This window comes from Ixodes scapularis, unplaced genomic scaffold, assembly GCF_016920785.2.
Source record: "Ixodes scapularis isolate PalLabHiFi unplaced genomic scaffold, ASM1692078v2 PGA_scaffold11__112_contigs__length_91849675, whole genome shotgun sequence".
Lineage (NCBI taxonomy): Eukaryota > Metazoa > Arthropoda > Arachnida > Ixodida > Ixodidae > Ixodes > Ixodes scapularis.
The window spans coordinates 83,786,918-83,811,582 of record NW_024609837.1 but is presented as its reverse complement, the minus strand read 5'-3'; the positions used below and the strand labels follow the sequence as shown (position 1 = coordinate 83,811,582).

The 24,665-nt window shown below is 46.8% G+C and overlaps 1 protein-coding gene across 1 annotated transcript; it reads left to right on the top strand.

The window, feature by feature from the left end:
- Positions 1-22,945: 22,945 nt before the first annotated feature.
- LOC115315207 lies at positions 22,946-24,496 on the top strand. The gene has a single exon (XM_040211472.1). It carries the CDS (start codon positions 22,946-22,948, stop codon positions 24,494-24,496), a length of 1,551 nt encoding a protein of 516 aa, XP_040067406.1.
- The last annotated feature ends 169 nt before the right edge of the window (positions 24,497-24,665 follow it).

Genomic DNA, 24,665 nt, shown 5'->3' with positions numbered 1-24,665 from the left:
AACGCCGCGGGGTCCGGGAGCAGTTCAATCGTGCTACCGGGCAGTGCAACAGGTTGAACTGCGTCCCGAGATGATTGCGTGTCCGATTAAGGTAACCGCCATGCGGTCACTGGACGAGATCGTGAGCCGCGGAACTCGAAGTGTTCGTTGGGAATCGACGGTAGCACCGATGAGTTTTTGATGCCCAGCAGAACGATCCGGGGTGTAAATATGTGAATAGTTGTAAATATTTTCGCGGACTCTGCGGAGTCGGGCGGTGCGTCCGCCGGGCGGTACGCTCGCCACTAACGTCGCTAAGCAACTCGTATTGTTGCGACGGGCTTTGGCAGCCGGGCAGCGTACTCGCCGGGTCGAGCAACTCGTGTTGTTGCCGATCGGTGCCGTAAATAGTCTGGTATTGCTATTGGCACGGGGTTTCTTTTTTTATTTGGGATCGGTTTCTGTTCTTGCTGATGCGGATAAACTCGTGCTACGTCGCTTGGCCTCTACGAACATTGCAGTTTAAGGTGGCTGTCCTGCGCGGCTGGGAGGTGCATTCGGTGCTCTCCTTTGTTCGCGTTGGCCAGGGCAGCACGCGGCTCCAAGACTTTTCGAAGTTAGGTCGCTGTGCTATACCTGGCCACAGGCATTTGTGTTTTAGTCTCAGGTAAAAGCTAGCATGTTTGAAAAATAACAATGTTGGCGAGCCTGCCCGATTGCAGCCCTGCATCGTTTCAATATCACAAGAAAGGACAGGGTGGTGCATTTGACATTTCATTGCGCCCGCAAATCGAAGCGATTAGGCATCGTTAGCAAAAGCAGCTACAAAGGACTTTGCCTCGTCGAACTGTCACCAACAAATCCATTGTCCGGGGTGATGCGAGTCAGCTTGGTATGTGGACATCCGTGTTCACATTAAGCGGAGTCGTGGAACTATTTTCACAATAACTTCGCGAGCCGAGCCAGTGCGATGCACGTGACTCACGGCAGAAAAGACATCTTTGTCTCTGCCTCTTTTTTATCTCTGGGGCCTTGTGCGCCCAGAGATTGGTCGAGTGTCCTCAGTTGGACGGCTCCACCTTGCTCGGAATGTCCGAAGCTTCCTTCTTGGGGAAAGAAACGGGAGAGGGGGCAGAGTGCAGGCTGCATTCCAGTGGCCGGCGTTTCCTGACTCATGGGGCCACATCGAGGTGGCATCGACGCCAGGGAGCGTCATCGTCGCCGCAGGGTCGCCGGCCTGCGTGTCCAGATCCGGCTCGTCGGCTGCTGGCCAAGATGGCGGCAGCCATCCTCCCGCTGCCTGGACTCGTCCTCAGACCAGCAACACGTGGCATCCAGTCTCGGACCCAAGCTGTGGCCGTGCCGACAAGCAGCTCGCATCCGCGTCACGGACCCGGTGACAGTGCCCGTGCCACATGGTGTGTCCCCAGGGAGAGACGCCCAGCCGCCGTACTTTCCGATGTTCTTCGGACATTTCGTCGTGGAGTGAACAGGCCGTCCTCCCTGCCCAAGCCAGACCACGCGGACCATTTCAACGCTACTCCCGGTAAGCCTGCCAAGAAGCGTGGGCTGCAGAGTTCGGCTGCACCCGGGGTCCATTGTCAAGCAGCGAGCTAGTGCTTTTTCAGCATGTACCGCGCTGATCGTTTTTTTATTTCTTTGTTTTTCTTCGCGGCATGCTCTTTCGCTCTAGCGTTTCGTTTTTTTTTTTATTTTGTTTTTGAGAGCCGGTAGGCCATTTTATTTTTAGGCCTACCTTAGCCTTGAGAAGGGGGGAGTGTGGGAACCATTGGGTTCCCTCTATCCCTATCCAGGCCTAGCTTCGAGCAGGCCGTGGGAGCCGTCGTCACCAATGGCGTCGGCCTCCCGGATACAAGGAACCACGAGGCCGAATTCCCCGAAGGGGCCGGCTCTCCCTTGCCCATTTGGGTGAACGCGCCTTCGGCACACCCTTGAGAGTTATAATGGACGCGACTGCTAGTGGCCTCCCCGGGCGCGTCCATTCTCCGAGGCTACATAAGCTGGCCCCGAAGGTGGGCCAGGGGCTCTCGTCGGCGGAGGCCCTGGCTCTACGGAGCTCGGTTTTTCTTTGTGGGCCTCCGACTTCGCGTGAATCTGTCTAATGCGGCAGCGCGGGAAACCGACCGGGTGATACTGGCAATTGAGCCAGCGCCCAGACTTTTCATTGTCTAAGAGCGAAGCGTGCTGACATTGCAGTCAATAAACACGTCTTTATGCGGACCCAAGGAACCTCCTTTGTGTTTCTAAGTGGCACCCCCCCAAAGGGGAAATCCCACAACGGTAAGCGTTAAACTACCCAATGGAGAGCGCTCTAAACGTAGGAGTCTGACGCTCGGAAACTCAAAAGTATCGCTAAACATTTGGGACGCTAAAACGCTTCACGTATGCGACATAATTGCCTAGCAATTTGCCAAGAATTTTTATACTCATTATATTTAAATACCGTATTTTACACAGAACATGTAAATGGCTAGAGTTTTAGTTGAAAGGAGCCGAAAATCGTGACCAGAGTGAGCCACGCAAGCAGGTAACAAATGTGTGTTGAGGAGGTGTGTAAAGAAATACGTACCGAAATTGTGTTTTCGAAAGGACCAAAGTGAATAACAGAAATGTAAGGCAAATTTCTAGCTAACTTTGGCGGTAAAACTAAATCGACGTCGCTTAGTGCACCGATTCAGATAATCTCGCCAAGTTTAGAGAAGACTTTCATGGTACTCACTACAGGTAATCGAATTGCTTCTAATCAATCACGATTTAAAGGGATACTGCAACGAAATTTCGGCGCTTGTTTTTGATTTGTTCAAAGGAACAGTATCAAACCGGACACACCAATATCTTGTTAGAAAAGACACGAAAAGCACCTAATTTAAACAGTCAGCAAAGAGCACCTGGTGGATGTCGCTAAAGCCCCGTTTGTAATAACCGTCTAGGAGCCTTGGCAGGTATTCACGATAACTGTCTCGTCTAAAACTATACATGCTTTCAACTTGACGTAATCTCGACAGCTCTACGGCCAGCACAGTAGAGGAGAGGAGGGAGGAACTCCCCATTCAACGGGACTCCTTCTTGTGCATCCCAGACGTCACTATTCTCCCTCTACAAGACTATAGAAGATTAAGCTGTCACTCGAAATTCACACACACAAAGAAACAGTTTTGCGCTTAGTTCCGGTCTCCCGATCACTGGCGTCCTTCGACCGCTTCGGTGACTGGAACGGCAAGGGCATCCTGACGACGTCAGCCTCGCCCGAGCTTTGCTCATCCCAAGACAAACTATGTCGCGATTGCCCCGAATGTCGCGTGTCTCCGCTGCTTGCTCTCCGGGCGTTTGCCGGTGTGGGCCGTTTATAACGAACAATGCAGCCATCAGACTGCATCAGACTGGATCATGTTCAGCCCAATTCTGAACACGACGGATATATTTCGAATGTGGTTGAAGTGTCCCTTTAAAGCAATTTTGCGATGATTTCATTACGCCTATTTGGAAGTAATTTATTTACTAATTTCATTTCAAAATGCTATCAGTCCACCGTGGAACCATAATAGATGGATCTAATAAAGGATTAGCCTGTGGCAGTATTAAAGATAAAAATGATGTGGCAGTGGAAATGACTAAACATTCGCAAAAAGTAAAATGTTCCGACAGGCGAATACGGTTCGCCGACACAAGAAATTACTTACAGGAAATAGATCACTATCGCGAGAAAAATCTTTTACTTTATTAGTTTTGAATTACTTTTGATAGTACCAAAATTTTGATAGTACCAAAATTCGTGAGGTCACGAGGGTGACCTCACGAGGTCACCCTCGTGACCTCGTGAGGGCTACGAGAATTACTAACCCTCGTAACCCTCACGAGGGTTACGAGGGTTAGTGACCCTGAAAAGGGTCACCTTCACGAGGGTCATGAGGGTTACCCTCACGAGGGTCACGAGGGTTATGAGAGTTACCCTCACGAGGGTCACCAGAGTTACCCTCACGAGGGTCACGAGAGTTGCCCTCACAAGGGTTACTAGGGTTACCCTCACGAGGGTCACAATGGTTACCCAGGTCACTTAACCCCCCCGGGGTCACGTGACCTGGGGATACCCCCCGAGGTCACGTGACCCCCGTTGACGTCATCGCCACTGATGACGTCAACAGTGACGTCACTGATGACGTCACCGGCATCCGGATCGTCGTCGGCATCCGGATCGTCCGGATCGCTGATGACGTCATCAGTGACGTCACTAATGACGTCACCGGCATCCGCATAGTCATCACCACTGATGACGTCATGAGTGGTCATCAGTGACGTCACTGATTACGTCACCAGCATCCGCATCCTCATCGTCATCATCACTGATGAGATCATCAGTGACGTCACTGATGACGTCACCGGCATCCGCATCGTCATCATCATCACTGATGACGTCATTTGTATCCGCATCGTGATTGTCACTGATGACGTCATCGACATCGTCACGTGACCCCCCTGACGTCACGTGACACCCCAAGGTCACGTGACTCCCACAAGGTCACGTGACCCCCCCCCCCGCCCCCTTGAGGTCACTTGAATCACCCCCCAGTACCCTTTCCTCCTCCTCAAGAGCTGCGCTCTAATTCGGCGTTACAGGGAGTTGTAAACGCCTTTCATTTTTTCCCTCCCGTTTCTAAGGCGTCCTTTCTTTTTATACATGGTTTTTTACCAAACAATCCTCGCACCAAGTATCCGACGGGAGATTGGTTCACCAAAACTGGTATAGTACAGTCAAGCCCATTTATAACGAACAGCAGGAAACGATACGATCAGTTCAATATAGCAAGTAGTTCGATATATAAAAAAATATTTACAACGAACTTCCACGATGAGTTTGTTCTAAGGCAAGAGCCTTTATCTCTTTCTGATCTCTTCACTTCGCCTTGTAAGAAAGCGCTTAATTTTTTTTTTGTCATGCGTGCAGAGTTTGTCCTTTTAGCTTATCTCTCCTTCTGAATCGCTTCTCTCCGTGGGCAAACACATTGGAATGAAAAGATTTTTTGTGTGTTTTATGCGTATGTACAGAGTGTACTTTTAGCTTTCTCCCCTTCTGAATTCCTCCTCTTCGCTCAATTTTGTTCGCAACTATAGCTTTTAGAATTTTTCTTTCCTACTTCTTTTGGGGGGGAAGGGACAGGTTAGAAGACGATTGTTTGTGCGTTTTTGGAAGCCTTCCCGGGGAAAAAATGTTCGATGTAGCACAGTTCTTCGTTATAAAACGTGCTTTTTACATGCATTTTTCTTTACATTTTTCGTGAGTTCAATATCGACAATAATTTGCTGTACGTAGATTCGTTCTAACGAGTTTCACTGTATTAAAAAGTCGAGTACTGCATAATTTGATGATTCTAATTCAATAATGGACAGTAAGAAATATCCGCTTTCAATCCGGCGGAAATCTGACTTTTGAAGATCTGAAGTAGTCGGAAAAGTGACGGTTGGCGTTTCCAAGTAGCGGCCAATTACTTTTTGTCTTTAGTAATCAAATAATCTAATAGAATCGTCCGTAAGTTTGATGAATAACAATTTTAATAGATTCCTCTTTTTTTTCGCGTAAAGTGTGCAAGACTGGTTTAGAGAGTAACACTTCCGCTAAGAACTGAGCGGGTAAACTAGATTTCTTGCTAGTGACAATTCTCTCCCTAAATCTAGAAGGCAGCGGACCCTAGCTAAAGTAAGCAGACCGGGGACGGTCACATGATGTCTTCAGCCTGACGATAATGAAGTGACGTCATCAACTTGTACGGTTACGTAACCCGAAAATAGACAGTTTTAGGTAACCGTTTTTGCACGTCAGATTCGGTACGATGGGCCCTCTGCTATACGAACTGCGCATGCGCTAAAGCAGATAACTTGCACATGCGCAGTTGGTACGGGGGGGGGGGGGGGGCATCGTACCGAATGGGATGTGCGTAAAACGGTTCCCTAAAGCACTCTAATGAAGGCAGGCGCTGGTGTAGTCCCGCGAGCCGCGCGAACACTCGCGCAACGCTTGAGCTATCACGCATCCTGGTGTCGGCGCCGGCATGTGTAACTGAACTCTCACGGGGCTCCAATGAACTGAGTGCAATCAATCGTTTGCCAAAAGTGTCTTTAGGCAGTGCACGGCTCATACTTGAATTTAACGAGATTAGGTTCTAGGAATAGATTTATTCCCAAAGAAATCTTTTTTTTTGGGATTTGTTTGTTTGCGCACGAGGGGGAAAACTGGCGTTGCTACTGATAGTGGCACTACACAATTAAATATAAAAACCATGATTTTTTTTAAAGTTTAACAGCTTTAACTAGATCGTATTTTCTTCGCCTGTGCGCAGGGAAAAAAGTAGTTTCCTTAGGCCCACATTGTTTGTCTAAAATGCGCATTCACGAAATGTGAGCCTAATAAAGGCACAGCGAAAGATACATTTGTGAAAAGTTTCACGGCATTTTATTTGCTGGTTGATTTAATAGAATTGCTTTACGCCCAACTAAGGCTCACAAACAACCCTGCTAGAGATTAAGTGGACCAAATGGTATGTCTCACCAAGCGCCTCAGAGCGAGACGGGGAGGCGAGAGTGATCGAGGATGGGAGAAGCTTCAGATGAAAGATATGCAAAATCTGCACCCCTTCCTGTGAGAGGCAATTTTTCCCTGCATATTCGAGTTCGAAAGCACTCATATGTGTTCGTCGTCTTCTTGTATTCGGTGTGTCCGCGGTCCCTTTGTATTAAATGTATTATTCTTTCTGTCTTCTTCCTCCCAACTATGTTTGATTACGAACTGCAATCAGAGCGAACGCGCCGATTTTTACGCAACAACAAGATGAGCCGAAGCTGAGCAGCAAACCAAAAGCAGGCGTCTCTATTGCGCAAACTCAAAATTAAAAAAAGATCGTCTTTTTTTTTTACATCTACCGCCTAGCGTAAACGAGAAGACACATGGCACGCAATCATATCTGGCCACGCTATTCGGGAACACGTCGTCGTTTCCTGTGATCAAGTTGGAAAGATTTCTTTTCGATTCCGGTTACGAAACTGAGTTTTCAAACTTGCAGCGAGCAGAACTCTGGCGACCGGGCGACTTGCGGTTTATGTTTCAGTTGGTTTAAGCATTTATGGCTGTGGCATAAAAATGGCGAGTCAATGGCCTGTCTGCGAATGCACGGCGCGTTCCGCATCCCGTGTTCCTCAAAAAGGAGCTAGTGCGCATGCTCAAAACGCGTTTCGAGGTACAGTAAACAAAAGGTGGCCTGACGTAAAAGGTATATGTTGTAATTGCATATAATTGCCATAAGTACTACCTACTTATTGCACAGGTACTGAAAAATGGTTTTAATGAAAAATTAGGAATTAGGTATCCACCATACTATAGGCGACATCAGATGCTATTCAAGGAGTAAATACTGAGCTATTTGCACGAATAAGAATGATTCTGGAGGTGACGGGGTTTCGCTCCAACCTCCACAACGAGAGATGGCGCTGTCAAACGTGGCAATAACCCGCACTTGTTTGAACTTACGATTTACGGATGGATATGGAGTATTGTGTCTTGTATTCTTTTACGCTACATCTGTCAGAATATATTCAGTACAAAATTCACAGCAAAAAAAAAAAAAAAAAAAAAAAAAGCTTGAGCTAATTTTTTGTTTGGGCTTCCCATTACTATAGTTCCCTCTTCGGCAGATAAGGTTAGTGTGAAGTGTCTCACTCAGAATGACATTTCGTTACACGAAAATCGGATATCTTACTTTTCTGTTTATTACTTTTAAAGTTATTACGCTTTTCTGCCTGCGTTTCGTCGGTGTTAATTATTTGATTTGCTTCTTAGAAATTTGATACTCCTTTGTCGCTTGAACTCAACCAAGTATGCGTGTTGGAACAAACAAAAACAAACAAAGTCTAGTTTTTTCCTTTTTTTTTCTTGTTCTTTGAGGAAACCCGATTTTTTTCATCATCAAGAAATGAAAAATTTCGACGCACACTTCTGACGGCAGGAGCAGTGAGACTGATCGAGAGTCGAAAATGTTCCGAAAATCAAAAAAAAAAAAAAAAAAAAATCAAAGCACAAACAAATAAAGGAGAAAGGTGGATTCATTTTTTTTTTTCCTCCGACAGCTGAGCGACCCCGCCTTGAGAAAAGATCGATGGAATTGTCCGGCCAACTCATCTCGGTTTGCTTACAGACACTGTCGCCAACCGGAGGCGGGATATTGAGTTCGGCAATGTGTCTTTCGTTGTCTGCTCGTTTCTCATGTAGTTAGTCATTTCATCTGGGTCGTACCGGCCGTCGTCACTAGAATTATTTGACACGTCGAACGGAAAGAGACGAAATCGGTGTCAGCGCTGCTGGGTTACAGGTATGATTTCCTGCTTGAGTCCTTCCAATATGCTTATTGTTAGTACCAACTGTTTAGGCAGTTTTTGCGTACACAGTTTACGTAGTTTACTAACAACGTAAAACGTTTACGTAGTTAGTAGTTTTTAGTAGTACCAACTGTTTACGACAAGAGTCCTCCTCAGCTGGCAGTATTTGGACATAAACACTAATGATAATAAATAGAGCCAGTCAATCTGCGGAATAACATATTACATCATTTCCATTTTCGTTAGGTGGAATATTTTGCTTTTAAGTTTGAACACACCCTCGTATTTAAATAAAAAATGTTGATGACATGCGGCAAGTTGAATGTGAGAGGGTGTGACAAAAACGACTGCCCTTACTTTACGACACTGCTTTTTTTTTCATAGTGGAGAGTGGCCAGTAGTAGGCCTTTTTTAAAATTCCATCGAGCAACATTGGTAGTCACCATTATTTGGGGCGCAAGGCATCTGATTGGATGCGTGTATTTGCCGAATGATGATGCGAACTTTGTGACCGGTACACACGCAGACGACGTGCCCAAGCAATTGTCGCGGCAACTCCTAAGTGGCGCACAATGTAAAAAACACGCACACACACACACACACACACACACACATATATATATATATATATATATCTATCAGTGTGTCGAACCGAAAAAAAATATGGGTTCGGTTACGGTTCAGGTTCAGGTAAATTAATCTTGTTCCGGTTCAGTTCCAGTTCCATTAATTCGATCCTCCCGAACCGGTTCGGAAATTATAAATGACAAATTGCAACATCAAAATAAATTACCAATAAAACATCTGAAATCAGCACATACGAAACGGGATACATCGTAGTGTAAGGCTCAGGGATTTCTACCAGGAATGGTGTCTTTATGTGCACTCAAAGGTTACCTCACCGACGTTTACGCATTCGGACTTCATCTAATTGGGTCCGACGCAGTAGCTGTAAAATCCGCGACCTCCTTACAAACCCACTTACAAGTAGAACTCGCTAACTATCCCGCCACCTTGGCGTGTAAGCAATTGAAGGAACAGTGGGGAGAAAATACAGCTTTCTTTATTCGAACTAGCCTTCGGTAACTCGAATTAGACCCTTAAAGAAGTTTTCATTAAACAAGATACGGAATATGAAAAACACTTCACCGAAAGCAACGCCAGAAGGACGTAATAGGATAAATATTAAAATAGAAGAGTTCGCTGTCTCACAAATATGTTAGCATCTAAGTGCCTATACGAGACCGGATGCATTATTATCAAACTCCACAGCCTTTTCTTTTCTCATTCCGATGGAAGCAAGCTTCAAGAACTCGCGCGTTCTAGAAACGTGTTATGAAATGAGCACACAGCAGCATTTAGGATTTACGAGATTGTAGAAAAATAAAATCCCGTGACGCGATTTTTTTTTTTTTTTTTTTTTTGCACAGTTTTTTGATTTTTTTTTCCCGTGCAAGTCGCAACCAGCGCAATACTGGTTCCTATGTCAAGATTCATAGATGCAGCGTTTGTCAAGATTCATGGATGCAGCGTTTATATTCCTAAGACTGAGTGGAGAAGAAATATATGTAAGCGAGGTGTGTATCAGTTGACGGCACTTAAAAAACAAATGGCATTGATAGCACATTCATTGTCAACAGCGCGTGGCCGAACCGTTTTGACATGAGCCGGTAACCGTTATTTTTTTTCGGGTTCAGTTCCGGTTCGGATTCATCGCGATAACAATGTAACGGTTCGGGTTCGGGTTCAGTGCCGGAAAAAATACCGGTTCAGTTCAGGTTTTCGGTTCGGTTCGGTTCCGGTTCGACACCCTGATATATATATATATATATATATATATATATATATATATATATTGTGTCACAGGAGTCTGATTTTGAGCTAATTTCAATACGGAGCAAAACTTACTTGCAGAACATGTGACTTGATTTGGTTCATCGCTGGTCCTATATAATGGGGTTTGTAATTGTCGCGTACATTGTACATACGACAAGCTTAGAGGTTCAACTGAAACATTAGAATGAGTGAATATTTTAAAGTTTCTCGATTGTTCAATAACGTGTTCAATTAACTCTGAATTTACCCTTTTGTAATTTCTTCGCAACATTTAGGACTTCTGCATGCCTCCCTCCTGCTGATCCATGTTCGCTTGTTTTTAAAATTTGGGCATGAAAAACATCTGGAGAGTTTTCTAACATTCCTAAATTCTGCACTTTTTAGAGCATCTAACCTTATTTAGCTATCTGAACTACGCAGTAGAACTGAGCGACAATCCGATTAGCTGCAAGTATTCCAAGCGATGGATATTTCCAACAAGCGCGTATAACAATGGATTGTACTTAATCCCGGTCTTAAAGAAAATATCAGCAATGTCTGCTAAAGACGTACTTTACTGTGCATTACCTTTTGAACGCCTCCATTTAACGTAACATACTTATGCCAGCGTAAGACTTTTGTAATAGTTAAGGTATGGTGCCTCGACTGCGTCTTCGACTGGTGTGTTTAGCGCCCTATCCCGCCCATACATCAAAAGTGGTCCCAATGTGGCAACAAATGACGCGAGTGTCATGCTGTTGCCTGTCGCGATCCTGGCGGTTGACCGTAGAAATGCAGGCGAAAAGCACGAGCGGACGCGAGTGTCGCTGTCGTCACGGCGTCGCTTTAGGCGTCCCAACTTCCGGCTGTCCTAGCTTCCGTGAACTGTCACAATGGAAAGCGACCTACAGCAGAACAGGCGTCTGCCGTACTTACCACAACTGTTGGGACACCGCCAGGGTCGCAACCGGCGACAGCATGACACTTCTATGACGTCATCAGGCGGAAATCGAGGGACCACTTTTTTGGCCGCGGTAAACACACCAGTCGGAGACGCGTTCCAGGCACCATAGTTATGGTGTCAACGAGGTTGACTGTAAAGTTCCCACTGCTCTTCCCATGATAAAAGTTGCCGACTTGACGAGGTATTTCGCAAGTATGTCCCAAGTATTTCCCTCAGAAAACGCCTTTAATTTTGTCGAATTATACTTTTTCATGTTGCGTCCTAAAGATACCAGAATTTGGCATACTTTTTTCTTTGTAATTTTTATTCTAGGAGCTGACATATTGTTGACACCACGGTATCTTTGAATATATATAAAATTATAGTCATTTTTTTTTATCCTGGACGTGAAAAGCTGCTGGTATGACCAAATATGTCATTACGCTCTTTATATTGTTTTCTGGTCCGAGGTGTCCGGATGTGCGGGATGCGTATCACTCCGCGAACGCCTCAGCAGCGAGCACCTCGCTCAGGCTAACGCAGCGGCCCCTACCAAGGGTTCAAGGAAACCTTGGTAGGGGCCGCCAAGAGTCAGGATGACGTCACGATGACGTCACATATGTTGATCACCCACACCGGCCATTAGGACAGGTACAGCCGTTAACATCCGTGTTACTTTGGGGCCCTCTTTCTACGCTCAAGCGTACGGTTCTTGTTTCTACCGCCTCAAAAATATGGCGTTACGATCGACATTGCCGCCGGGGGGCGGGTTTCCATGGCAACGGCGCAGCCGCAACAGGTGCTACCGGTGCTACCGGTGCAACGGTCGCCGACATCCGATGAGCGTGATCGGCTGCTCCAAGTATTCTGTGGAAAGCGTGGTGTTTGCTCGGTCCGCGCTAATTTGACTTCGAAAGTTCTGCTGCTCTCGGAAAAGGATACCTTGGCGCTACTGCGCTGCGAAATGGTGCGGGAACTCCAGCAAGTCGAAAGTCTTGTCGTCCTTTCTATTCCCAAAAGAGTTCCGAAGTGAGAGGTAAAGTTTCGTTTTTCGTCGCTTTTGTTTCAAGCCAATTTCATGTTGTGCGATCCTGGTTACGCTTTTCAGTCTCGTGCGGCAGAACCCCGTGAACCCAGCACTTAACACATGTTTGTTTTCGTTTTTCTTACTTATGAGTGACGTTGCACCTGAAATTCGCAGGTTGATCGCACCGTACCACGTGCTAAGCGCACAGGACGACACAGGTATTTTTGGTGCTCTCTTTTTGCCACAAACCCTTGCCCTCCTTTCGTGGGCAAGCTTGAGTGCCTTCTGGCGTGCATTCTTAATCTGGTATACAAGGATGATGTGATGAAGAATCTTAGTGCTTTCATTACAGAACAGTCGGAGACCTTCTCTGTACAGCAATCGGCTAAAAGCTCCTGCAGATGTTCTGCTATGACCCCTGGTGAATTTACGGCTTTTAAAAGAGGAGATCTGCAAAAACCTCATTTGAAAAGGTCTGTAGCTGACAGGAAAGCACAAAAACCGTAAAACGATAAGTCATCTATCAGCTGAGTAACAAAAAATCATATTTTTTCTTCACAAAACATTGAAGTTTCTGCTGGTCAAAACTGTGGTGGTGCGATATCTTTTATACATTTATATTTCTTTCATTGTGCTCTTACGTGCTTCTCATGCCATCTGTTCTATTGTTCCGTAAATTTTACTATCTCTGTATATATCTTTCATTTTATGCATGAGATCTGCGTAAATAATAAAGAATGTATGAAAAGTAAATGTGTGCTCCTTGCCTCCTACCCACTTGAGGGGCAGCTTCTCTGAAGTTGCGCTACAGTGGTTTATGAAAAAAGATATAAAATAAAAGCCCCAGAAGACGAGAATGAAATCGAGGAAAATAAAATCAGGCAAGCCAATTAAGGGGGGGGGGGGGGGGGGGGGACGAGCGGCACCGAATCGGCCGCCTAGGACGCGACAGGACAACTTGCGCCATCTAGGGGCAAGTAGGGGCGGCCCGGCAGCAGTAGAGGCGGCGATTGTAACGCCATGTTTTAAGGCGGCGGATACAAGAACCATACGCTTATTCGCAGAAAGAGCGCCTCGAGGGAACATGGATGTTAACGGCTGTACCCGTCCTAGTTGCCGGAGGGGGGTGATCAACATATTGGACGTCGTCATGACATCCTCCTACTTTTCTCTTTTTTTTCGCTCATCGGTCGCTCTTTTCTGGCTTCGCTCGCTCAGGCGCCGGGAGCGCGTTACAATAGCCAAGACTGCGGCTGCGCCGGCCTGACTCGGTCGTTCTCCGCGTCGTCTACTTCCCAGACTTTGAAGACATGTTTTCAAATATTGTTCGGCTTATAAAACAACGCGATTATACTGTGCCCAGTTGCTACACATAATGATCAATTGTCAAGAAACCTCCCAGTTCGTTCGATTTTAGTGAAGGGTGTATATTTCGGAAGCGCAACGCGAGAAACTTGCTCCGACCGAAACTCGAAGCCTGCAAGGTCGCCTTTCCACATGCATGTTGATTCCAGCTCTGCGCACGTGACCGCTGTTCTGCTAATACTGAGTTCGCAGCGAGAGGAAAAGAAAGGGGATACTCTGGCTCTGCAAGCAGAACGTATTGACTTACTCTAGAGACCCCAGCAAACGGACCGCACCTAGTGTGTAAACACAGCACTGTCCGGAACCGATCATTTTTTTTTCTTTGCGATTTCTGTTTGCCTTTTGTGACTCCCTCGCTGAATGTTGTTTTCGACTGGCGCGATAGCCACCGATGTAAAGTGAGAGAAGTTATTGTGTTGAAAGCAGCGAAAACGGTAGCAATTACACAGATGCCTGAAAACCATAAGTCATAATGGCCTAAGGAATTAAGTGCGCCCTGCGTTGCCCCTCGTGTTTCTTCTTAGTGGATGCACAAAAGCGCTTCCAGGAAGAAGTAATTGGAAGCGTCAGCTGGCAGACAAACCAGGCCGCGTCCATAGAAAAACGGATATCAATTAAGCGAACCCTGACCGCTGACCCAACGTTCGTTCTTTCTCTTTCCCATAGCATTCACGGGAAGTTTGAAATGGAAATTGACCACGGGTTTTGCAGCGGTGCTTAAATAGCGAAATCAAAACAATATATACATATGTATATATATATATATATATATATATATATATATATATATATATATATATATATATATATATATATATATATATATATATATATATATATATGTATATATATATATATATATATATATATATAGGACATAGAAGGAAGTAATGAATATTTAATTGGATTTTTGGAAGTTTTTTTTTTTTCTTCAGCTGTCAGGCAACGAAGCAGCAGGCCAAATCCTGGCTCCAAACGTGTTCGATATTTTGGAAAGGCAAAAAGAAGTTTGGAGTGGGTAGGAGATCGCACTGGTCTTCGTATTTCTTACCGGCTAAAAACGCCAAAATGAAGGCTAACACGGATCCCAATAGCGTCTGCGGCCTTTTCACTACGTCACATCGGCGCCGTCCTCGAGAAATCGAACGCTTCGAAAGCATAACTTTTATCGGCAAGGTGTCTGAAGAATATCTTGTTTCTTTTTCACCGCTTCAGTCGGTCAGATTGTTCCAGACAGCACGCTGAAAAGCAGAAACAAGTGGGAACAAGATAAGCTTCGTGCAGCACATCTTGAGCAGACCTGGGTAGCTAAACTCGTGGAGCAAAACATTCTTCGCTTTTTGACGTAGCGGGGGGAGTGACCAAAAGAACGCCGCAAAGTTTCCTCCTCCCTGCGCGCGCTCAACTTCGTAACTTTTGACGAAAAATCCCTCGCGATCCCTAGGCGATGCACGAGAGCACGAGACAGCGCGGGGAGGCGAGCGTTCACGCCGCTCGCTGTACGTCGTCTTTGGGCTCTCTAGCGCCGACAATCCCGTCGTGCCTCGCCCAGGCGAGGAGAGAGAGCAGACGACGAGAGTTCGTCTGCTACGATGAGGCATTCGCACAGAGGAACTGAAAGAAAAAGTTGGTTTTCTGCTCGAAATCGCGTCCCGCGGGCCAAAACTCACATGCGAGCTTGAATTGTAAGCGTCTGATATTTCACGAAGGGAGGAATCGACGGCCCGTCTTTTATTCGCGAAATTTGAGTCGTTTTGTAGCCGTACAAACGCTGAAACCTACCAGTGTGCAATGAAAGCCCCAGAACAACCACAGGGGCCGCGAGATCTAGCATCATTTGTGTATGGGTGAAAAGTGCAACATTTTTCGACAAAGCTCCCACAGCAGAAACCTGCGACGCATTCACTCAGCGTCCGGGAAGGCTAAACATGGAGACGTTGCCCGAGACTCAAGCAAAGTCATATATGAATGGCAGCTATCTCGCCCCTTCATATTTTGTTTTGAGAAAGCTCTCGTTCTCAATGCCAGGGAAATAAAAAGTCTTACGAAACGTAGTGCTAGCTGTTCCAAAGAACTAGATTTAAGCCGTATCCTTTCAGTTATTCACTCATAATATTATGCTTAAAACGAAGCAAGCTCTTGCGCGTACAGTGCCATCAATTTCCTCAAGCGTATGCTGTTTTGTAGTCAACTGGTTTCGGAAACTTACGCCGTCTATAGATATCTCTGACTGCCGAGTTGCTTAAGTGGAAGTCATCGCAAATGTAAGTTCCACGTTGCAGCAACCAACGTTTAAACGATGGCAGCGACTGCACTCTCGCATTCCCACCCATCACGTCGAACAAAAAGGCGCTAGTTTCGGTTTGAGGTCGGTACTTTTCTACAACATCTATGACGACAGCATCAGTCTGCACTGGATGCATTTGGCAAGTTCGCTCGGGGCCTGTTCTCCGTGCAGCACTCGGTGGGTGTAATGCATTAGAACTCTCACAGTGCAAGTCTGTATCGCGAATTGGGAGCCCGTCACTGGCCTCACCGGCGGCCATTGCTTGACGACAGGCAATATGCCGCGTCCTGTCTAGTTCTCTCTTCATTTTCGTCCTTGTTGCTTTGGCCTTTTACATCATGAGGCAATACACGCAAGTCTAAGGAAGAAACATGCAAAAATTGGAAGCTTGTACGCGGTGCTCGAGGGCGAGAATTTTATGATGTGCTGCGATGATTATGTCGGGTTCTTGGAGATCAAATAGACATTCGTCAAGCGTTTGAACATCGATTAAAAAAAATTTGACCGGAGCACGATTGACTTTACCGACGTCGCTTGCTTCGGTTGCTAAATAAATGGCACGTCGAGCGACTGAACGGCACGCTCCGAGTTTCAGTTTGCCACGGAAGCCCTCACAGGAGTTCAAAGAAAAAGCTTTCACCATGAAGCACTATGTACAAGCGGTCAAGACGATGCGAAAATCCCTAGTAGAGGCATTCTAACTTATCGTTTGCTGAACTTTGATGACTCCGAAATCACGGAGGACTCCACAATAACTATCGGTAGCCCTTGTCTCATTAAACACATAACAGTTAACGCACAACAAAGTAGCCCTAGACCCTCAACCACACAACATTTAGTTAAATAAGATTGGTATTCTAACGCGTTTAATATTCTTGCCCACAATATTATCTGTTATTTGCGGAAACATGATAGAAGTTTCATGGTAGAGAACAATTTACTAACGTAATAAAATTGAGTTGTGTCAAGCGATGACTGCCGGTGGTGCCGCTCGACCCCAGCAATACAGGCCTCTATCGAGGATCTAGCCTCCTAAGAAATCAGTGGTGCCAGTGCTATTAGACATAAGTCGTTTATTTGCACCGGTACTCCCATACCTGCCGGATGTAGGGACGAGGCGCAAAACCGTACATCCGGCCAATATTGAAGCCGGTTTTCGGACTATATTAGGGAGTTTTCGTAGATCGTTTTCGCCGTCCCGCAAGGGCCCTCCGCAACCCGCTACGATTGCGGGAACTCCACAGTCAAGGCTATCGGCGCGCAGGCGCAGTGGCAACTTCTTCGTTGCGGAACGCTTAGCGGAGGGGGCAGACCGGTCTACGAAAATTCCCTATTACCTCGACACTCGCCAAGAAGCAACGTGCTGTTTCGGCGACTCGTTTGTGTAATTCATTTGTTCAGTCATATTAATGGGTCCCGGGCTACTGTGTACACCCCAAAAAAGAAATGTATTGTGGTAATTACACCTTGAGGAGAAGCAGGCACGTAGCCAGATTTTCGTTTAAGGGGGGGGGGGGGGGGGCGCCGATGACAATGTGCTTTATGAGGGGGAGGGAGGAGAGGAGGCCCCAGCAAAATGGAAAATTTCGGGGGGGGGGGGGGGGGGCGGGAAGGCCAGGCCTTATGCCCCCCCCCCCCTTCCCCTGGCTACGTGCCTGACGAGAAGGGGTATTGTAGTTTTACATCTTTATAAAAAGGTGTAGGCATTATCATACGTTTTAAGAAACGTGTTTAAAAAATCACACATTTTTAAAGGTGTGAAGTTTACATTTTTTTTATAAGGTCCATCGCTACACTTATTAGGGTGTTAGTTATGGGACACCCCACTTACATGTTTAAAGGTGGGAAAATGCTTAATGTGTATATACCTCTAACGGAAGACAACCTCTTTCATGTGATTACATCGCGTGCCAATGAAACGATCTGTCGATGACACGTCGTTCGATGAACTGATTTGACCGCCAATGAGTGACGACTGCCAGTAGAATTTCGGGGAAATAATTCTGCCGGCTGCCGGGAGACTCGACCCTACCCAAGAATTACCCCGGTTCTTGTTTGCTTTCCAACATTCTGAACTGTATACCAGCTTATTAGTACCTCTTCGGATATTACTGAAAAAATACAATAAAAAAAAAAGCGATGGCAGCCGCAAAAACTCTGACAGCCCGGTTCACAGTCATGTGGGAGACTGACAGGTGTTCGTCAGTCGCCACCATGCCTTGAAAGCTACCGGTTCCGAAGAACCGGAGCGCGCAGAGAACTTGTTGTTCCACGGTCCGAGGCGGCGAACGAAGCTCGTCGGAGAGTCAACGCACAACGGCTTTCGATAGCCGGTACTATCGCCGAAAGTCGTCGTCGGGGAGTGTAAAGGCGTCCCCAGTGGACTCAGTAGCGACGCCGACGGTGGCGGAAGATAAGCTCGGCCGCAGCGTACGGCACCGCCATGTTAACAAAGTTTAACTTCGCCTCGATCCGAAGCGAAGAACTCGAGCTCAAACCACGGCTCTCGCAAAGTTCGGAAACGTCACTTTGACGTCAGCGACAACTTCGACAAACGAGGTTTCTTTTTAAGACAAACTTCGGAGGGATTTTGAGCGTCAGTAGGTGGCCAAGGGACAATTTGCAAAGCATTAATTTTAGCTTGGCGTAGGGATGTAGGGACAAATGGGCGCTACGTCATCGGCGAAGCCGTTCAATCAGCGGGCTCCTCGCGCCCCTCACGCGCCGCACGCGCGCCTCGATGAACTTTGCTTTGAATGATTGACACCTCGCTCGGCGCGACGTCAGCGTCGCGAGAGTCCAATTAGCGCGTTCCGCAACTTTCGGACACAAAGTTGTGCTTGACGAGTTTAGCGACCCAGAACTACTTGGTGACGAGAAGTTTCGGTGGCTTCCTCTTGTTCTTTCTATCCACGACGCCACGACGAAAACCACTAGTCGCGAGCGACAAGTTCGATGGTGCATAAAACGCGTGGAGGAAGCCTAGTCTTTACGTTCCTAGTCAACACCTTCAGAGAGGAGAGTCTGAATTCGCTCCTATTTCGGTCGATGATATAAACAATACTCCTACTCGAGACGTTATGACCACAAGCCTAGCACAAAATAAACGCGAGGCTATTCACGCAATATCGAAGTACATTTTAGCCCATGCATAAAAATGTCCAACTCCAAAAAAATTTATCAAAAGGGTGCGAACTATTTTCTTTTTATTTAATAGCACTTGTTGCTGACAGTGGGGAGTTCGTGTCGGTTTATGCATTAAGCGCGAAACACCAGCACGAGGAAACGTGAGGCCATTAGAGGCTGTTATTTACAATTCCGTATGCAAACTTTGATCACTATCATTGTTAGGTGTATAAAATGTCTGTGCCTTTTTGAGGCTGATGAAATGACAAGTTTAAGATATGAACAAGCGCAGCATGTACACCAACTTATGTTTGCGATCAAAGCGGTGCCCCCCACCCCTTGTTGCGCGGACTATGCGCGATGGGTTCTGCGCGAGCCGCGCGCCGTCCCCCATCAACAAGCCGAATCCCGGAGAAAAGCTTACCGGAGAAAAGCTCACCGTAGATAAGCTCAAGGGAGAAAAGCTCACCACAAAACCTGCGGATGCGGAGAAAAAGAAGAAAAAAAAAAGAAAAAAATCGGTGAGCTTTTTTCCGCATCTGTCCGTTTTGCGGTGAGCTTTTCTCCGGTGAGCTTATCTCCGGTGAGCCTTTCTCCGGTGAGCTTTTCTCCGGTGAGCTTTTCTCCGGTGAGCTTTTCTCCGCCGCCTCAACAAGCCATTGGTTGGCATCTGACGTTTTCGGCGTAGGTGTTAGTTGCCGGGCAACATATACATTAGAATTCTTGATTCTGCATGTTCCTAGCATTGTTCGGCTACTTTAGACAAGCTCTAGGCTTAATACGTTTCAAAATTTTGTGTGAATGATGCGATGATGAATGCAAGTTTAGTGGCACCGGGGCTACGAACGAATAATGCGACAAAAGACGGTTCATTCGGTGTGGACGCCGCAGAATCAAAGTCAAAGGGACCATGAACAGATTTTTGAACTTCTTTCTTCTTAGCTTTAATCTTCAACTGAAAAGCGATATAAGAAATCGCGTCGTTGTAAAGTGCTTGGGCACAGGATTCGGCGACTCTAAGCCTCCACCGCGTGTTTTAAAAAACACCGTGGAACTTGTCATTCGCGAGTGATGAGAAGCGCCGTTACGGCATTGAATGGCCAGGAGCACGAATCTAAATATTCATCGACGGATTGATAGCTGACGAGCTCACAAATTCGAATGACGCACTGCTAGTGTACAATGCGTGAGCTGGGTTCGGCTCACGTGCTTGGACACCGTACATGCATCGCTGTGAAAAGGCGGAGTGCTTTCTAAGGGAAGGGGGTAAGATACAGTCCGCTATAGTTTGAAACTTTTGCACAGAAAAGCAGGCTTTCGGATTTCTGCCCTCGCCCACCACTTTTCTTTTTGCCCACTATACACGGTATGCGATTATTAAAGTCTCAATATAAATCATTGATCGCAGTCCAAAATTAATTTTATGGTCCCTTTAAGGCTGGATTCCAATAATGAGATCCGGCTCGCTATTTTCTATTTCGACACCACTCGTGCTCCGAAAGAAACGTAGACTGAAACTGCGGTACTCGACATCGAAATTGAGAATCGCAAGCAAAACTGGGTCGTGCGAATGCGGCCTCCTAAATCGGCGAGCACCACAAGTTACGACAAGCAGCGTCACCTGATCCTCTGTTTATAGCAAGCTGATTTACCCAAACACACTTACCGGTTACCTGTGTTTAGTGGCCTAGAGTTACTTCTTATCCAAAATTACCGTGTCGACGACGCGTATACCATTGACGTGGTCTGCGGGTCATTGTCGTTTGAACGTGAAGATGTTCGTTACAACGTGCAGACGGCCCTTGTAACGTGAAGAGGCACTTAATGCAGTCCGGGTGGTCTGGACCACCCGGCGGTTCTCCGGCGTACGTGTGGGAACAGTAGAAATTAATATTACAACAAGTATCTTCGAATTCACGCCAAAATGCTTCTTAGATAGGCGATCAAGGTCCGACAACGTGTAGTTTTGTTCTTTTTAAGTTCTTTGCCCACGTTCTTGGACAGATCGCGCATGTAGAAAACCCGTGAAAACTAAGCTTGACATTTTTCCTTCTGTAGCTTCAGTCTAAACAACTCCGCGGAATCCTGAAAAAATGCTGCTTTTTAAGCAAAAACAAATTACATAATGCCCGGTCGGCATGGTGTCTCTTGCCAAAACCCCAGACCGGATGTGCGCTGGAAGCGCAACCGCCGCGGTGTTACGTAGAAGAGTCGAGTTGGTCCATATCAGGCCTTTACGTCTGAGGCGTTAGTATATCACGGCTAACAAATTGAGTACCGTACAATGGCTGCGTAACTGTTTGTTGTGGAGTGAGGTCTCGTCAAACTCTTTCCGAAAGTTTGTCTATATAGCCTTTTGACGGCGAAATTTTATTTAAAAGTATTATGAGTTGCCGCTTTTGGCTGGTCAGTTATTCTGTTCACAGAGTCGAATCATAGACTAATAATAATGGAAAAAATAATTACGTGGGGATCAAAGAACCAATTTTAATCTGCCATACATTGATGTGCAAAAGTGACGGTGACGGATGAATTACAGTTAATAGCTGCCATCAGTTTGCCGAAAGAGAAACTCCTTATTGACACTGACATGGCAGTGAATTTTGGACAGTGTTTATTGGCCGGCGCCTGTTCGACTACCTTCCTTTCCTGTTCTACTAGCCATCGGTCGTTTTGCCGTACCTTGTCATTAGCAGAAAATGGCGCCTCATAGCAGTAATACAAGATAGAAGACTGATTTCCCCTACAATGTGCTTCATTCTAAACGCTAAACCTCACAAATGATATTTAAAACAAAACAAAACAAAAAAAAAAAAAAAAAAACGGCGCATACAATTGATGCATTTCAGTGACTCTGTGCCGCGTGGACCACGCTAATCTACCAGAGCCATGCATTCTAATCAGAGCGGTTTGTCCACGGGGGTCATTAAGCACCTGTCCATGTGGACGCTATCAGCCTTCTTTCTTCTCCATTAGACTCTGCGGTTCGCGCTCTCTCTCGGCGTTGGTCTCCCATCCGCAGCTCCTTAATCTCTTTCAATTCGTTTCACCCTTTTTCTTTCTTTCTCTTTTGTCTATCCACATTTTTCTCGTGGGTCTGCCTTTGAGTCTGGACATTTCGATTATACGCTTTTCCTTAGCTTCAAATATATTTACGGGGTCTTTCAGATGTGAATGCACGAGGATGCAGAGGAATCCGTTCAAACGTAAACCTAAAAAAAAAAAAGAAAACTTGCAATGCGGGCGACAGGTGGTGAACCATAAATAAATCCGTATCATAGCCTTAAATTAAACTTTTATTATTGTGTTAGTCTCATTATGAGGGAAAAAAATCATCAAAATTTTAGAATTCTCGTAAACTAAACGTGAAAAAAAAAAGAAGGAACACTTACAAGAACACATCCAGAAGAACAGGCTCGGCTGGGAAGTGGAAATTATAAACGGTTTTGCCAACAGACGCTCTGCTAGATAGATAGATTCTAATCCGTCGCTTACGCCCCTTCCCAGCCCGCACGGTGTTTTTCTGGCTCCTATAGACCATTTGCTATTTCCCCCAAGCGCTTGGCCCACGCTAAAAGAATGATGGGATCGGTGTTCCTTCAGCCCCTTAGTGACCGGTAATTTCGACCCTATCGTTGGATACACAGCTTCGGAGCGTAATTCGGAGTCACTCTGAACAAGCGACTTGTTGCAGATTGGAAAGAATTTGAAGCTCACGAGAAACGAGAAGAAAGAAGAAGGCTCGAGGCACGAGCGGAACGAGGCGAACGACAGAAGCCGATCGAGACACTTCTGTGTAATGATGTATATTCAATTGATTTATTAGTGTAAATACAGTTTGTGTTTTGTTTTTACGCTTATTGCCTGATTTAGATACCACGCCCACACCACCTCTTCAATTCTGAGACATTATGGTGGCGAAACCCGGGAACGAGAACGATTGAGGTGAGCGGATTTTCCACCTTTGTGGAACACCTGCCTGGAACGCTGTTTCCGAGAGCTGTGTGGGAGATCGTCAAACATGGAACGTCTCAAGGCAAAACTTGGAGTGAAGCGGTCGCTAAACACGAAAATTATCCATGAGGCGACAGCGGGGATGGAGACAGCGGACCTGGCATCGCTGACTGCCTGGCTAGAAAGGCTGAAGGCCAATAACAGGGCTCTTCAAGAGTTGAACGTGGAGGTAGAAGATCATATATCGGAACAAGACCTCGTCGCAGAGTACACTACGGTCACGGAGTACGACGACGAGGCCATCCGAATGATGGCGTTGTTGGACTGCAAGGCAGACTCACTGAGACGTAAAGAACAACAGGCACAGGCCACCCAGATGACCACATCCGCGACAACATCTGCGACTGCCACTACAGACCTGGGAAGAAATCGCACCAACATGACTAGCGGCGTGAAGCTTCCCAAGTTACGACTTAAAACTTTCAACGGCGAGGTTAGCGCGTGGCAGAGCTTCTGGGAGCAGTTCGGTCGTGCTATCCACGAAAACGATAGCATGCCACGATCGGACAAGTTTCAGTACCTGCGCAACCATGTCACCGGACCAGCGGCGGCGGCCATCGCTGGGCTCCAGGCAACTGAGGCCTGCTACGACGATGCCATTGAAATCCTGACACTGCGCTTCGGTGATAAACGAAGGATCGAGCAAAATCATCTGGCGAAGCTCCGAGCACTGCCTCCTGTGGCCTCCGCGAAAGACACGAAAGGCCTCCGAAAGATGTACGATCACGTCCAGACGAACATCCGAGGTCTGAAAGGGCTCGGCGTGGGATCGGTAACGTACTGCACGATGATGTCCGATATCCTCCTCAAGGCCTTGCCGAGCGAAGTCGTCATAAATTATCACCGGCAGCAGGCAAGCAGCACTGCCTACAGGTCGACGGGAGAAACGCAAAACAGTCCGACTTCACTGACTTCACCAGCGGTGCAGGACACCGGACACTCTGTCGACGGACCACTTTCCACCCGGAGCGCTTCAAGGCCGCCCTCTTTCGCCGATGCCGAAGATGAGCTCGCCGATATTCTAAGCTTCCTTCGGATCGAAGTTGAGAGTAGGGAGAGAGCCGGAGTAGTAGAAGAACGGCAAGAGACGCAGAAGAAAAGGACTGAAAGACCCAGAATGCCAGCAGCCTCTGTGCTACATGCAAATATCACAAGCCCCTGCTTCTTTTGCCGGTCCACAAAGCACGCAACAGAAGTATGTACTGGCGACCTCACGTTAGAGGTGAAGAAAAGGAGGCTGGCGGAAGAAAACCGCTGCTTCAGATGCACAATCGGAGGGCACCGGGCGAGGGAGTGTCGGCAGAAAATGACATGCACGTCGTGCTCCGGTCGACATGCCACATCCATGTGCGACCCGAACTGGAAACCTAACGTGAAGAAATCGGATAGAGGTGCCCCTGCGACAAGCGTCCAGAACGCAATCTCCGACAGTGCTGACGTCCCATTGGATTCCGAAGAGCTTCTTCAAACATTCCGAGCCTGGGCTGAGGAAGGAAAGCAAAGACTTTACGTGCGAGCCATTATCGATGGAGGTAACCAACGGACGTTCATTTGTTAGGATCGTTCTCGCAAACTCGGCCTCAAGGTTCTGGGATATGTTAGCCTCCGGCTAAATACGTTCGGCCACTCCACGTCACGACCGCAACGTCGGAGACTAGTACAAGTACGGTTGCACAGCCAATACGGCCAAGAAGAGTGCGTCATCGAGGCCGTCGAGGTACCCTCCA